The sequence below is a fragment of the Labeo rohita genome, chromosome 25 (assembly GCF_022985175.1).
Source record: "Labeo rohita strain BAU-BD-2019 chromosome 25, IGBB_LRoh.1.0, whole genome shotgun sequence".
Taxonomy (NCBI): domain Eukaryota; kingdom Metazoa; phylum Chordata; class Actinopteri; order Cypriniformes; family Cyprinidae; genus Labeo; species Labeo rohita.
In genome coordinates, this window is record NC_066893.1 from 11,973,142 (window position 1) to 11,990,374 (window position 17,233).

The following is a 17,233-nucleotide window of genomic DNA, read 5'->3' on the forward strand; positions in this document are numbered from 1 at the left end:
CTTACACAATGGCACTCCTGGCACGTCTCCTGCTTTCAAATTGAACTTGATTTAGTTAAGCTGGGTGAGCTCGAATCTGGGGATAGAGTGGCCTGCCAGACGGGAGGGAGGAGGGCCGCTAACAGACACGCTGCGGTCTACATGCGGCGCGAAACGCCGGTGACCTTCTGTCCGAAAACGCAACAATGCTTTTGCTCCGAAAGTATTATATTTGCTGATGATGAACCGCGTCTCGCTGCAAGTTTTGGGAGGGAATGAGAGAGATTCTTTTCGATATTGCCACGAAAAAACCTAATATAACACATATTAATAGGATTTGGCCAGGACTATATAGTGCCAATATAATCTAACATTTATTGCTCCTGAGAAAAAGAGCAAAAGCAAGAAACCAAGGTTTCAGGGAAAGAGCAGTAGAGAGATTCTCTTTCCCAGAGACGGCCAATGAAGCTTAACAAAGCCATGTTTCAAAATGTATGAATGTATCAGCTGGAATTACACTGCTCCAGTTGAATAAATATCTTCAGGGTTTCTCTTCCCCTGTGTCCGTTGAATGAGCTCTTGTAAACACACTCACTCTCTCCCTCTCTTTCTGTCTCTTTCTCTCATTCTTTTCTCACCCTCAATAGGTTTTGCAAACAAACGGACTGATTGATCTATCGCAGGCTTGTGTGGAAATGTAGAAGGTATCTCAATGTCAGAGCATTGTTCGAAGGGAGGAAAAGAACTACGCCATAAAGCACATTAATTGAACGGGCTTCATTATCCACCAGCTTTATTAAAATAGAAGCTCATTTAGTTGTCGCGTGCCAGACTTTTCATATTTCTTTCCTGGCGCTGCTACCAAACTTGTTTATTTTCCCAGAATAGTTCATTTCCTCAGCTATGAACCGTTGGACCAAATAAATACTTCCATCTATTTTTGTTTGATTGTCTGTTTTTGATTCTTTTCTCTGTTCCCCAATTTTTTTTTTTAATCTCAGAAGGTGCTTTCTTTACAGGAAAAAAGGCTCGCCCTGCCCCCACAGTGCTGTAGCGCCTCGGGCGATTAATATTTTGCAAACTAAAAAACTTCTTTGTCAAGTCCTGTACGTTTGAAATTTTTCTCAAGGCGTACTTTTGTGCTCTCTCATCTTCAAAGTGACTAGCTTTTCTCTGTGTATGAACGTATATGTGTATGTGTGTGTTCATTTATGCTTCACTTATACGCACTTTCTTGGACTGTTTTCATTTTTCCTTTTGTACAGTTTTAGCCTCATGTACACTGCTATACTTTGAAATTTGTTTCAAAACATGTGAGTAGTACTTTTTGCAATGAGTAGAGGAGTAGCATATCCAAAAACTCTACATCACTGTTTTAATGTTACTTTGTATGCGCACCCTGCTATACTACTGAGTAAGGGGTTTTAATAATCAAATTGTTAAACTGTTCATTCAGTTTTATTCTAGTGAATCAGTTTGAATAAGACATGAAAAATACAAGATTAAAAACACTTTGAAATGACTTACATTGCATTTATAATTCATGTAATCAGTTCTTGCATTCCTTGGGAATCAGTTGAGTGAAAGATTTTAAGACTGGTTCATAAAGACAGCAACTTGTTTTGAACAAATCGGCTGACTGAATGATTCAGTGATTCATTCATAACATTCTTGAATGAAACAGTATATTTGAAAAAAACAGTTGAGTAAATGATTCAGTGACTCACTCAAAGACAGCCACTTGTTTTGTGCCTGAATGAGTCAGTGTTTCTGAACAAATTGATTGACTGAATGATTCAGTGAATCATTCATAGCATCCTTGAATGAATCGTTGTATGTGAACAAATTGGTTAAATACTTGATTCATTGACTCACTCAAAGACAACCACTTGTTTTGATCCTGAATAAGTCTATGTATTCCAACAAATGATTCAGTGACTCACTAAAAAGTAGCCACTTGTTTTGTTCCTGAATGAATCAGCGTTTTTTAAAAAAATTGGTTGAGTGAATGATTCAGTAACTCACTAAAAGACAGTCAGACAATAATCCTAATTATTCGAGTTAATGATTCAATGAGTTTTATCACTCTTAAAGAATTAATGATTCAGTGACTCATTAATAACATTCCTGAATTAATTTGTGTATTCCAACAAATCGGTAAGAAAATGATTCAGTGACTCACTCAAAGAGAGTCACTTGTTTTGTTCCTGAATGAATTAGTGTTTCTGAACAAATTGACTGACTTAATGATTCAGTGACTCATTCGTAATATTTGTGAATGAATCATGGTTTTAAAATAAATTGGTTGAGTGAAATATTCAGTAGCTCACTAAAAGAGAGCCACTTGTTTGTTCCTGAACAAATCCATGTTTTTAAATGAATTTGATGAACGAATGATTTAATGAGTTTGATCATTCTTAAAAAATTAATGATTCAGTGACTCATTCATAACCTTCCTGAATGAATCCATGTATTCCAACAAATCAGTGAGTAAATGATTCAGTGACTCACTCAAAAACAGTCACTTGTTTTGTTCCTGAATGAATCAGTGTTTCTGAACAAACTGATTGACAGAATGATTCAGTGACTCATTCATAAAATTCTTGACTGATGTGAACAAATTAGTTGAATGAAAGATTCAGTGACTCACTAAGAGACAGCCATTTGTTTCGTTCCAAACAAATTTGTGTTTTTGAATGAACTGGTTAAACCAGTGGTCTCAAACTCAATTCCTGGAGGGCCACAGGTCTGCACATTTTCACTCCAACCCTAATCAAACACACCTGATATAGCTAATCAAGGTCTTCTGGATTACTAGAAACTCCAAGCAGGTGTGAGCTGGAGCTGGTTGGAGCTAAACTCTGCAGAGCTGCGGCCCTCTTGGAATTGAGTTTGAGACCTCTGGGTTAAACGAATTATTCAGTGAGTTTGATCACTTATTCATAATGTTCCTGAATGAATCCATATATTCCAACAAATCAGTTGAGTAAATAATTGAGTGACTCACTCAAAGACAATCCCTTGTTTTGTTCCTTTGTTAATGATTCAGTGACTTACTAAAGGACAGCCACTTGTTTGTTCCTAAACAAATCTATGTTTTTTAATGAACTGGTTGAGCTTGATTCAGTGAGCTTGATCAATCATAAAGCCATTCACTTGCTTAATATTATAACTGAACCTCCCCGCCACTAATGTACCAACTGAGAGTCTGTCTGGAATGCTGTATATAAGCAATGTAGTTGTATTCAATTTGAGTTTGAGTTTAAATTTGAATTAATGATTCAATGACTCATTCATAACGTTCCTGAATGAATCCATTTATTCAAACAAATCAGTTGAGCGAATGATTCAGTGACCCACTAAAAGACAGCAATTTGTTTGTTCCTAAACAAATCTGTGTTTTTGAATGAATTGGATGAACGAATGATTCAGTGAGCTTGATCACTCATAAAGACATTCATTTGCTTAATAATAACTGAATCTCCCCACCACTAATGTACCAACTGAGAGTCTGTCTGGAATGCTGTATATAAGCAATGTAGTTGTATTCTACATTATATACTACATTTACATTTAAAAATTTAAATTTCATAGTAGCATTTAGTTTATCTAGCTAGTTTCCTTTTAAAGCTATTTTTTATTAAGCTAGTTTTAAAGTAGCTTCACCAGGAGTGTTCTTGTTCTTATCTTAAAATAGTTTATATAATACAAACGGGAGCTGAGTGCTTGTTATTTTCCAAATCTCTCTAAATAACCAGTGAGAAGAGCTCCTGGATGGTCTGCCTCAGTGTTCACTTGGGGGAAATGTTTTTATGTGTGGCTGAAGCTCAAGTAATAGAAATCCAAAGTTAGCATTATGGCTTTCAAACTGTTCATCTACTTAGGGAGTCTCTTCCACCCTTTGCATCCGAAGAGCCATTTTAAGATTCCCATCCATGCTCTTAAAACGCTGAAGAAGCAGCACGTCAGAGAGATCCAATGTCTCATAAGCACTTTAGAAGGGATGGTTCTTAGAAATTCAATATTTTTAAGCTTTGAAAGGAAGTTCAGAAGAATGCTGGGGTTCCTTATGTCACCTCATCACATGCATAATAAAGCATATGCCTGCACAGCATGATTAATGTATAGAAATACAAACAATAAATGGCTGCTTTTCATGCAAGTACTTTGTCATAGGTGCTCTGCATAATGAGCCTGTGGGTCAAGAGCCACTCGCACCCTGCTGGTCATCACAGCCATTGAATAACTTGATTTTCAAAAGCCAGAGAACAGTACAGATGGATTAAAAGAGTACAGCGTGTCAGCTCTGGAATAACGTCTTCTTAAAGTCCCATTATTTTGTCTTCTGACTCAGCACACAACACAATATATTACAAATCTTCAGGATGAATAATTTGTGGTCAGTGGCATGCAGAAAAATGAATGATTCAAGCGGTTTGAGCATTACTGCTGCTGGTTAGAAAACAGATTTTGGGTTGTTGTAGTTGTTGTTTTTTAAACTATTATTTGTATGCACAGAACAGATGGCCTGTCTCCAAGCTTATTTTGAGTTATGGACTCAAGTGTGGCACTAGCGCATTCTAGCTTTTAAGAGCCCAAATGCATGGAAAAAGATTCTTGTTGCTTTTAATGAAATGATTTTGCAGTCTTAGGGCCCCACATTAGAAGTCCTAAAATCTGTTGAGGGGGTAAAATGGTGTGTGAATGCTGTCTCCGCAGAGCAATCAATAAAGATTTCCATTTACTGGCCTGTCTGAGGAAGAACTAAAGATTTTAATGTACTCAAGTCAATATGCATTGGGGACTCAGACAAGAATACAGCCCTTCTGAAAGCCACAATGGACTCTGGGTGTCTGGTCCAGAAACGCTACATCCTCTAATAAAACAGATTAAGGGGTCCTGCCCATTTGCTGAAAGGCCACTGGGGAGGAAGTGTCTGTTTTTTGCTGTGTCCTCTAACTAAATGCAATGCTATAGATTCAATCGATAGGACAACACAACGCTAATGAATACTCCCACAGCCACAGTACAGTGGGGCTTGACTCCTGAGTCCCCAAACACCACACCGGTAATCTAGTCATATAGAGGGGCCGAACCTGATTAGGTTAAATGTAGTTACTACATGGACATCTCTCTGTCTCTCCCTCTTTCTTACTTGTTGCATTCTAAAGTGGGAGAATGAATGTATATCTATCCATCAGAATAAGAAAATTGGGAGAAAGTGGAGAATGTCATGTCCAAAAATGAATCTATTATTGGTAAAAGTGAAGGGAATAATGTCTACAAACTATTTATCCATCCATCTATCCATCTATCTATCTATGTATATATCTATTTTTTTGTTTGTCTCTCTATCTGTTGATCTGTTTATTGTTGGTAAAAGTGAGGGAATTAATGTCTGGAAAGTATCAATCCATACATGCATTCTTCTTTCTTTCATTCTTTCTTTCTTTCTTTCTGCCTATCTATCTATCTATCTATCTGTTTGTTTGTTTGTCTCTCTCTCTATCTGTTGATCTGTTTATTGTTGGTAAAAGTGAAGGAATTAATGTCTGGAAAGTATTTATCAATCCATCCATGCATCTTTCTTTCTTTCTTTCTTTCTGTCTATCTATCTATCTGTCTATCTGTTTGTTTGTTTGTCTCTCTATCTGTTGATCTGTTTATTGTTGGTAAAAGTGAGGGAATTAATGTCTGGAAAGTATCAATCCATACATGCATTCTTCTTTCTTTCTTTCTTTCTTTCTTTCTTTCTTTCTGCCTATCTATCTATCTATCTATCTATCTGTCTATCTATCTGTTTGTTTGTTTGTCTCTCTATCTGTTGATCTGTTTATTGTTGGTAAAAGTGAGGGAATTAATGTCTAAAAAGTATTTATCAATCTATCCATGCATCCTTCTTTCTTTCTTTCTTTCTTTCTTTCTTCTATCTATCTATCTATCTATCTATTTGTTTGTTTGTCTCTCTATCTGTTGATCTGTTTATTGTTGGTAAAAGTGAGGGAATTAATGTCTGGAAAGTATTTATCAATCCATCCCTGCATCCTTCTTTCTATCTATCTATCTATCTATCTATCTATCTATCTGTCTGTCTGTCTGTCTGTCTATCTGTCTATCTATCTATCTATCTGAATCTATCTATCTGTTTGTATTTTGTCAATCTATTTACCTATCTATCATCTATCTATCTATCTTTCTATCTATCTGTCTGTCTGTCTGTCTGTTTGTCTTTCTATCTGTTGATCTGTTTACTGTATGTAAAAGTGAGGGAATTAATATCTAGAAAGTACTTATCAATCCATCCATGCATTCTGTGTAGCCTATCTATTTATCTATCTATCTATCTACCTATCTATCTATCTATATATCTTTTTGTCTGTTCGTCTGTTTGTCTATCCATCTGTCGATTTATTGATCCATTTATTGTTTGAAAATGTAATCTAATCTATCAGCATTAGATAACGGGATAAATTGTGGAAAATTAATGTCTAAACCAACTATCTATCTATCTATCGTTGTTCACATGGAATTCATGTCTAAAAAACAATTTATCTATATTAGCATTGGAAAACTGTGATAAATGCAGGGGGTGAAATGCTCAAGTCTTTTTTCATATAGAGCTCATCGTATAACAAACTCATTACTGCTGCTAAACTCACAGTTACATTATTGTCGACGAGTTATGGGGATAAATGAAAGATTCATAAGGCAAAAAGAGCAGTGTACTTACCGCAGCAGAGGATCAGCAGACCGCTTAACAGCAGCACAATCCAGAAAGTTGAGGACATCGTCAGCCACGCATCCCACTGTCTACTCCTCTTCCTAGAGGGCGAAGCCATCAAAGTCAGTCTCAATTCTCCAGTCAAATTAGCCTCCAATCAGTCTCGGATAGCCAGAAGCTATTCACGCTTCGGCGTTCGTCTGAAAGTTGCCATACAGAAGCGAGGGAGAAACGGCGCGAACGTATTCAATTCTTTTTTTTCAATTCAAATTTATTTGTATAGCGCTTTTCACGATACATATCGTTGCAAAGCAGCTTTACACCAAATTGACATTTTTACAATATATGTAGTAGTAGCTTGATGCACATATGGCAGAGATGTGTGGTAAAGATCAATTAATGACGTAATCAAACAGACAAAGAACACTATAAATTAGTAGCAGAATTCGGTAGTGCTGTATGTTTTCAGGGTTGGCATCATCTGAAGTCCTCTGTGGGGTTGGCATCATCTCTTCTTAAGTGTTCTGGATCCACACTGGAGCTTGTGAATTCCTAGTTACCATGGGATGTCAATCCCATGGCAAAAACAGAGAACAAATAGGAACATAATTAGCGTAGCTGCTGTTCAAACTAAGAAAAGGAAGGTTTGTTAAACCAGAGCTAAAAGATTAATAATGAACATTTGATCAGATATAGCTGCAGGAAAACGTATCCGTGAGAAGCACTGAGATGAGACAGCAAATGAAGAAGATCCTGTTGGCGATGCTGTGCAACTGCTTATCAGAGGCGTGTTAGAGACACGGTAACACTATAAAGATAAATAGGGCTACATCGTGCTTCACAGAGCTACAAGCATAAAAAGAGAAGGGTTACTGCGACGATTAAAAGTTGTAAAACTTGAAAAGGGAATATCTAAAATGTGAGTTGGAGAGAAGCCGATCTGCTGCCGTTTCATCTGGAGACTATACGGAAAAGTGCTTGATAACTGAAGTCAAGGTGTTCTTGATTCTGAGAAGAGAGAGAATCGATTGTTGTGCTTAGTTCCTCATAAGGCGGATTCAGATCATATCTTCCTCAATAAACGTAACGTTTATAATACTCGCTGTTTCTATCGCTAAACATGGTTCAAAGATGAGACTTTGTCTAGACATATTAAATACATAACACGTTACACACACACACACACATACACACACAAATAAAAATGCAATTCATACCATCTGTCTATACTACCAGTCAAAAGTTTTTGAACAGTAAGATTTGTACTGTTTTACTGTACTGTAGTCTCTTCTGCTCACCAAGCCATTTATTTGATCCAAAATACAGCAAAAGCTGTAAAATTGTTTTTTTTTTTCTATTTAAAATAACTGATTTGAATATATTCTAAAATGTAATTTAGTCCTTTGATCAGAGCTAAATTTTCAACACCATTACCAGTCTTCAGTGTCACATGATCCTTCAGGAATCATTCTAATATGCTGATTTTTCAGGATTCTTTGATGAATAGTAAGATCCAAAATCAGAATTTATCTGAAATAAAAAGCTTCTCATTCTAAATCTAATCATTCTAAAGCTTATATATATATATATATATATATATACACTACCGTTCAAAAGTTTGGGGTCAGTACATTTTTATTGTTTCTTTTTTTTTTTTTTTTTTTTTTTTTTTTTTTTCTTTAATAAATTAATACTTTTATTCACCAAGGATGTATTAAGTTAATAATTAAAAGTTTATTAAAAGTTAATAATAAATAATTTACATTGTTATAAAACATTTATATTTTGAATAAACACTGTACTTTTTAAACTTGTTATTCATGGAAGAATCCTGAAAAAAAAAATCACAGGTTCCAAAAAATATTTGGCAGCACAACTGTTGATATCATCCAACACTGATCATTCTAATAATAAATCCGCATATTAGAATGATTTCTGAAGGATCATGTGACACTTAAGACTGGAGTAACAGCTGATAAAAATTCAGCTTTTCATCACAGGAATAAATTCTATTTTAAAGTATGTTAAAATAAAAAACATTATTTTATATTGTAAACACATTTTGCAATATTACTGTTTTTTTCTATATTTTTAATCAAATAAATGCAGCCTTGATGAGCATAAGAGACTTCTTTAAAGACTATTACAAGTCTTACTGACCCCAAACTTTTGAACGGTAGTGTATATATATATATATATATATATATATATATATATATATATAGTGAAATAGTGAGGGGTGGGGGGATGCTTAGCAAGGATGCTTTAAATTGATCAAAAGTGATGATAAAGACATTTCTAATGTTACAAAAGATTTATATTTCAGATAAATGCTGTTCTTCTGAACTTTCGATTCATCAAAGGAACCTGAAAAAATTCTGCTCAGCTGTTTTCAACATCAAAATAATTAAAATAATAATAATAATAATGATAATAAATGTTTTTGTGCCGCAAATCAGTATAATAGAGTGATTTCTGAAGGATCACGTGACTGGAGTAATGATGCTAAAACTCAGCTTTGAAATCACAGGAATAAATTACATTTTTCCGTTATTTTAAATAGAAAAAAATATTTAAAAATCTTACTGTTTTGGCTTTACTTTGGATAAAATAAATACAGGCTTGGTGAGCAGAAGAGACTTCTTTAAAAACATTAAAAATCTTAGTAGTGATTCTAGATATTTGTCTATCAGCATTAGGAAAATGGGTGTAAAGTGGGGAAATGAATATATAAATCCGTATGTTATGAGGACCAAATGTCTCCCCAAGTATAGTAATTTGTGGGGATTTTAATAGTCCCAATGAGGGAACAAACGTATAAATCATACAGCTTTATGTTTTTTAAAAAACTAAAATAGAAAAGTTGTGTAGGGGTACGTTTAGGTGTAGCATTAGGGTAAGAGGATAGAAAATACAGTCTGTGCAGTATAAAAAGCATTACACCTATGGAAAGTCTCTATAAAACATGAAACCCAACATGTGTGTGTCTGTGTGTTTAGTTAACAAATAGTTTTTATTTTTTATTTGATGGTTACGACACCTGACATTTTAGCTCCAAACAAACTCTGTTGAAAATGTCATAAACCAATTTAAATATAAAGACTCCATTCAAAAACTTGCCACTTGCATCTTGAACTGTATTTTTAAGAGATTTCTCCAGTTTATCGCCTCTGCATTTGTCATTGACCCGCTATGCATTTATCTCACTGTGTGCGTTTTAGTATTCACAACATTACATAGCGTTTTACCCCGCGATAAGCCTTTGAATTCAACATCACCTCAAGCTGTGGATACCAACATAATATCCAAGCAAAGACCAGAGGAAATGAAAACCTCTTTGATTTAGTGCTTAGGAAGAGTGTTGTTCATAAATATTATTTAATCCTTTCAGATGAACCCGACTACACTCTTCAAAATAAAGGTGCTTGAAAAGGTTCTTCATAGTGATGCCATAGAAGAACCATCTCTTTCTTACATTTTTATAATCTGAAGAACCTTCTTTCGCCACAAAGAATCTTTTGTGAAACAGAGGTTCTTCAGATATTAAAGGTACTTTATGGCATCATATTTTTAAGAGTGTAGTCTCAAATGTGGGATTCAAACAGTGTCCTCCTGTGAAGTTTGTGTTGGGTTGTGAAGTCATACAATGTCAGGTATGTCACTTGATGGGAAAAAAAACTACTTAACTATACTTTTAATGATGAATAAAGAATGCAAATCATGTGTGTTTTTGATTTAATGATTTACTCACCCATGTCATCCAAGATGTTCATGACTTTCTTTCTTCAGTCGAAAAGGAATTAAGGTTTTTGAGGAAAAAAAATACCAGGATTTTTCTCCATCTAGTGGACTTCAATGGGGATCAATGGGTTGAAGGTCCAAATTGCAGTTTCAGTGCAGCTTCAAAGGACTCCACATGATCCCAGCCAAGGAATAAGGGTCTTATCTAGCGAAACAATCGGTTATTTTTTAAATAAAATACAAATTTAAGTTTTAACCACATCTCATCTTGCACTAGCTTGACTGCACACATTACGTAATCACGTTGGAAAGGCCACACGTGATGTAGGCAGAAGTACCAACCCATTATTTACAAAGCGAACGTGCAAAGAAAGTCAAACGCCCTTAACAAAAAAGGTGAAACAACAATGGTGGACAATTTTGAAGTTGAAGGAGAAAGACTGAGTTTTTCGTCTTTCCCTATCCTTTTGAACCACACTGTAAAAAACAATTTGTTGAGTCAACTTAAAATAATTTGTAACCTGGCTGCCGTAAAAATTTAAGTTCAGTCAACTCAAAAAAAAAGTTTATTCAACTTGAAATTATACTAATTCAACTTATTCAATTTATTCAACTTAAATTATACTTAGTGACAACTTAAGTTGAATCAACTTAAAATTTTAAGGCAGCTGGGTTACTTACCCATCTGTTAAGTTTAGCAAACACAAATATCTAAGTTGTTACTTAGTACAACTTAACATTTCAAGTTGAATAAACTTATTTTAGTTGATTGAACTTAAAATTTTAAGGCAGCAGGGTAACAAATTATTTTAAGCTGACTCAACAAATTGTGTTTTTTATTTTTTACAGTGCAGAGCACACAGAGGAAGAGCTAACCACATCGCAGAACTGGGGCAAAACTAGCATTTCTGGTTAAAAAGTAGATTATTTGTATTTGTATTTTATTAAGAAAATAACCAATTGTTTCGCTAGATAAGACCCTTATTCCTTGGCTGGGAAGGGCTCATGTAGAGCCCTTTGAAGCTGCATTGAAACTACAGTTTGCACTGATCTCAATAAAAGTCCACTATATGGAGAAAAATCCTGGAATGTTTTCCTCAAAAACCTTCATTTCTTTTCGACTGAAGAAAGAAAGACATGAACATCTTGGATGACGTGGGGTGCGTAAATTATCAGGAAGTTTAAATTCTGGAGTGAACTAATCCTTCACTGGAGAAAGCAATATTATGGATAGAGGACTAGTAGGATCCATTGGTAAGCAAGTGATGTAATGCAAAACTGCTTATTTTAATTTTTTCATTTAAAGAAATGATCATTACAATTGTTGATGCTGTTCACGTGCATTCAGTTTGTAAATACTATCTTTCCAACATGACTTAAATGCATCAGAACACACTAACACAGGGTGGAAAGCGTGCGATCTAATTAAGTCAGCCTTCAGCGCTGGTTTCCTCACGGGAAAGCCTTGTTTTCCTACGTCATCCGCGTGAGAGATGACGGCCTTTGATGGTTGTATTTATGACATGCTAAGTTTCGTTCTTTTGAAGGATCAATAGATCAAGTGTGGGTGGGTTCCTGGGGCAGAGAGTCGACGCCGGTGTCTGGCGCATGTCTATAATTCATAGTCCTCCAGCTTAGGTAGCCAGGCTGCTCAGATGATTGTGTACAATAGCAGACAGCCCTCAACCCACCTTTTTCGAAACCCCTCAGTGTCCACCCCTGGCCCGCGGTGACCCCCGAGGGAAATCACAACTACTTCAAAGCGGCCTGCTGAAGGAAAGGAGAAGAAATATTTCGCATTGTATAATTTTTCATTCCTTTCCATCAAAACATCCCAGCTTTCCAAGACCCCAGAGAGCGGAGATTACTGACCTTCAGCAGCAAATTTCCTCTTCTCGTTGTTCAGAAACAAGCGGCCCATATTATAATACCATGAATTTCTATTTCTCTTTTCACAGTTGGCACCTGGAACGTAGACTCTTCTCTTACAGGCATGTATTTTCTTGTTTTACAGCTCATTAAAGTTTCACGAGTGACTACTCAGCTTGTTTTCATTCAGGACACGTATGAAAATTGTTTGTCAGTGCGTGCGAGTGAGCGTCATGCGGCTTCACTGAGGAGACAATATACTGCGTTTAGTGGAAGGGGCAAGGAGATGTCATGAGAGAAGAACATTACTCAGCCACTTAAGAGGTAGGAACCTTCAAAGCAACGTGTGCCGCAAGAAGGATTGAGGATGTGCAACACCGATCTGATAGGACCTGAGGGAGCAGTCAAGGTCCTTGTCACTCTGCTTATGAGATGGATTAACCATGAGTGACTGACAGGAAGTATGTCTTCATACAGCCTGTCGAAATGAACCTAACATCTAACGTAATTATGCAGCCGCTTATTATTGAATGTTATGTTGTTATTACGGTTGTGTAGTTCGGACTTAATTGCGCTCACGTCCCTTTCTCATTACTTGTTTCAAATTAAACCGAATTGTTTATTATCCAGAGACTGTTTGGAATGAAATAACGGAGAGTGATAATATCATTCATGTATCTCCTGTTCATTATTACTTCATAAAGTGTTTTGTTTAAAACCATTTATATAGACGTTGCATGTCAAATGGATGATAGCATAGGCCTGTATGATCTGTCTTCTAAGGTTTTAAAGTTCGAATAAGCTGTCTGCAGTTTGTTTTTTTATCTTCTTCTTCTTCTCCTCTAAAATGAATCGCATTTTTGAGGGCCTTGACATGCTCGAAAACTCATGAAACTTTGCACACACGGTAAAAGTGGTGAAAATTTGCATCTGTCATGGGTTTCAGAAGTGGGTGTGGCAAAATGGCTCGATAGCGCCACCTATAAAAGTTCAATGAAGTGCCCCTCAAGCTATGTTTCACATACATGAACGAAATTCATGTTAGATACATGTAACACACCAATATCTACAAAAAAGTCCCTTGTTACGAAGTCCAAAGCCCAACAGGAAGTCTGTTATTTTGAATTTTCTCTGCAAGTTTTGTGTCGTTTTTGCCGTTTTCAGGCATTGTATTTAAACAAACTCCTCCTAGAGATTTACACATATTAACACCAAATTTGATGAGTGTAATCTAAAACCCTTTATGACGTGAAATTGTGAAGATCTTAAGTTTTTGTTAAAGAGCGTGTCCGTGGCGGACTGACAAACTTCAATGTTACGCCATGAAACAGGAAGTTGTTATTCAGGCATACAATGTCTGATCTGCACCAAAATTCACATGTATGATAAGAGTCCTAACCTGAATACATGCCTTTGCACGTATTCAGTTATAGCCATAGCGCCACCTGCTGACAGCAGGAAGTGGCATGTTTTACACTGTAACAAACTCCTCATAGAGATTTAATGACATCAACTTTATATGTGGTCAGTCTAATCTAAAGGCATTTGCAATGTTAAATTGGGAAGATCTTGAGTTTTTGTTAAAGGGAATGTCTATGGCGGCCTAACAACGTCCGATGTTTCACCATGTAAAAGGAAGTTGTTATAACTCAATTATACAATGTCTGATCTGGCCCAAACTTCACCGCTTCGATAAGAGTCCTGGCCTGAAGACATCTAAAGGCCAATATTCTGTTATAATCATAATGCCACCTGCTGGCAACAGGATATGTCATGTTTTACACTAGCTCAAACATGTTCAGCCACAACTTCATATGTTTGATCAAAGTCCTGGATTGGTGACATCTACATACCAATATCCAGTTATAGTCATAGCGCCACCAGCTGGGAGCAGGAAGTTTGGCACATATAAATGGCTTTATTTACCACTTTAAATGCATATTGCCCACCGTTTGCTCTTTTCCTAAAGCCACCGGGTGGCGTTTGATTTTCCTATCAAAACAGTGCTGTTTAAGCATCCTGTAATATAAATATGAAATATAAGTGTTTGTAAAAGCAATGGTAGTTGGGGTGTTTGAGTGTTTAATACACTAAATACACTAAATTTTGCAATATAAATTGTGTAAGTATGTGGTTTTGTCACAAGAATTAAAGTTAGTTAAAATAAAACAATAATAATTATTTTATTCTGCAAGGATGCATTAATTTGATCAAATACAACAGTAAACACATTCATAATGTTACAAAAGATTTCTCTTTAAATTTTTGTATATTTTTAAGTTATATAAAAGTTCTTAAAAACTTACTATTCATCAAAGAATCCTAAAAAAATATCACAATTTCCACAAACATATTAGGCAGCAACTGTTTTCAATCTTGATAATAATAAAAAAATGTTTCTTAAAGGCATAGATCACCCAAAAATGAAAATTCTGTCATTGCTTCAATTGGAGGTTGATTTTCCTGTTAAAACAGTGCTGTTAAAGCATCCTGTAATATAAATATGAAATATAGATGTTTGTCAAAGATGGAAGATGGGGTGTTTGAGTGTTTGATAACTTGTTTACACTAAATCTTGCAATATAAATTGTCTGTTTGTGATTTTGTCACAAGAATTAATCCGTTAGTTAAAAACAACAGTTATTATTTTATTCTGCAAGGATGCATTAAAGATTCAGTAAAGACATCCATAATGTTGCAAAAGATTTCTATTTAAATTTTTGTATATTTTTAAGTTATTTAAGTTCATAAAAACTTACTATTCATCAAAGAATCCTAAAAATATTATAAAATTTTAATGATGTCCTTACTACCTTTCTGGGCCTTGAACGTGTCAGTTGTTTTGTTGTCTATGCAGGGTCAGACAGCTCTTGAATTTCATCAAAAACATCTTAATTTGTGTTCTTACGGGTTTAGAAAGACATGAGGGTGAGTAATTAATGACAGAATTTTCATTTTGGATTAACTTTTAAGCAAATCTTAGAAAATCAGCATGATTTCTGAAGGATCATGCGACACTAATGACTGGTGAAAATTAATTTAAAAAATATAGAAAAAAAAAGTTATTTTAAATTGCAATAATGTATCACCGTTTTAAAATGTATGTATTTAAATAAATGCAGTCTTGGTGAGAATTCTTTCAAAATCATAACCGTGTTGTACAAAATAAGGTGGTATGAGGTAATATGAATATTTGTCATAAATGTTTCAAAATATTCTAGAATCTAGACCAGCAGCCAAAGGCGAAACATTTATTGGAATAAGAAACATTTCATTAAACAGCTCTGCATCATTATTTTGGTATCTGAGTCCGGTCTTTCTGTTTTTCTGCTCAAACGTATGTTAATCAGGCCTGCCTTCGCTTAGATGTTATGCAGAGCCTCTCTCAGTGTTTATGGAGTGAGATGGGGACAGAAAACCTGACGAGACCTTCTCTGCGACGGCCAAATGACTCAGAAGAACTTTTAAGAATCCAAAAAAGGCTCTTCTTCTTCCTTCCCGCATGTCTTAAGCGGGGTGTCCTTGGTGCTTTTGTGGTCAGTCGTCAAGGGAGTTTTGTCTTTTGATGGTGAAAGAGACCACACACAATCTGATGCTGTCATCTGTAATTGGTTGCCTGCCCAGAGGACCCTCCTAGCTGCCATTCTTCTTTATCTCTTCACTCTTATCAGTCCTTTTTCTCCTGGAGTGTCAGCAGGGCACTAGATGTGTGTTCATACAATTGGAGGGCACTGCGGCAGTGATCAACCTTGGTCTTTGTGTTGCCAGGAACATTATTTTCTACTGAAAGCTCTGAAGTAACCTTTAACCCGAAAAAAGCTGTTAAGTCAGCTGAGCCCTGAAAGGAAAATATAAGACAACAGTTGATCAAACAGCGTGACCTGAGCGACGAGATTTCTATTGGAACGTAAACATCATACTGACAGAATAAAATTAAACTGAGATTTGAATCAGAAACATCATAGTGAATAAAATAATCAAACAAAATAAGCCTATAATTTGTAAGTGTCACATATATTGACTCCAGAATAAAGATAAGTTGATTTGTTTGGGATGTAGGAAGAGTGAGGTATCAGTAAAGCAGTACGTGCTTCATAAATCAGTCATGGCATCTGAGGCCAGAGTGAACTGCTGAAAAATTCACTTTTATTTTCCTACAGCTTTTGAAATGGTAAAGTTTGTTCCTTGAGTCATCGTTTTAATACGTTTTAATGGCATGTAAGGTCAAAGTCCTCATTGTGAACTATCCCTCTGTTACAGTGAAAGCGAGCGCGGAGCTGATTCGCTTTGATGGATTATAGTCATTTTAATAATGGAGCTAAATTTGGAGGTGGATAACGTCAACATGAGTCCCACCCGTACAGTCTATTGTGGTCTTGACAAATATATAACACGATTATCTGTCCCTCATGTCACTTTCTGTTCTGGCTGTTACTTGGCTCAATGATGTTTATGAAATTCAGACATTTAAGGTGAAGTGTATTTTTCATGCGCCACTAGGAACAGGTTTTACTGCCAGGTGCTGTCAAAAGAATCGATATCAATAGTGTAGCGATGTATGTTTACACAAAAGTCACTTTCAAAACAAGCAGCTTCATGTTGGTCAATGTAACTTTGCAAATGTGTTCATGCAATCCGAGAAATATACACCACAGGATAAAAAAATAAAGGTAATTGCGACCTTTTAATCACACATCTTGATCACATCTTACAATTTAGACTTTTTTTGCAATTGTAAGGAAAAAAATCTAAATTTTGATATATAATTTCAAAATATACATATATATATATATATAAAAGATTTAAAAAAAAAACAAAATTCTGAAATTCATTTCTGTCTTAAATCTCTACCAATTTCTTTTTCATCTTTTTATAATTTCACAATTCTGAAGAAAAAAGTCAGAATTGTAAGATATAATATCA

The 17,233-nt window shown here is 35.4% G+C and overlaps 1 protein-coding gene across 1 annotated transcript in view; it reads right to left on the reverse strand.

Annotated features, from left to right (window-relative positions):
• tafa5b (TAFA chemokine like family member 5b) overlaps positions 1 to 6,940 on the reverse strand; it is a 72,267-nt gene extending 65,327 nt beyond the window's left edge. Inside the window, exon 1 of the mRNA XM_051098906.1 lies at positions 6,710 to 6,940. Coding sequence (XP_050954863.1) covers positions 6,710 to 6,818 — 109 coding nt within the window. The 5' untranslated portion in view covers positions 6,819 to 6,940. The remainder of the gene's footprint in view (positions 1 to 6,709) is intronic.
• Between the last annotated feature and the right edge of the window lie 10,293 nt (positions 6,941 to 17,233).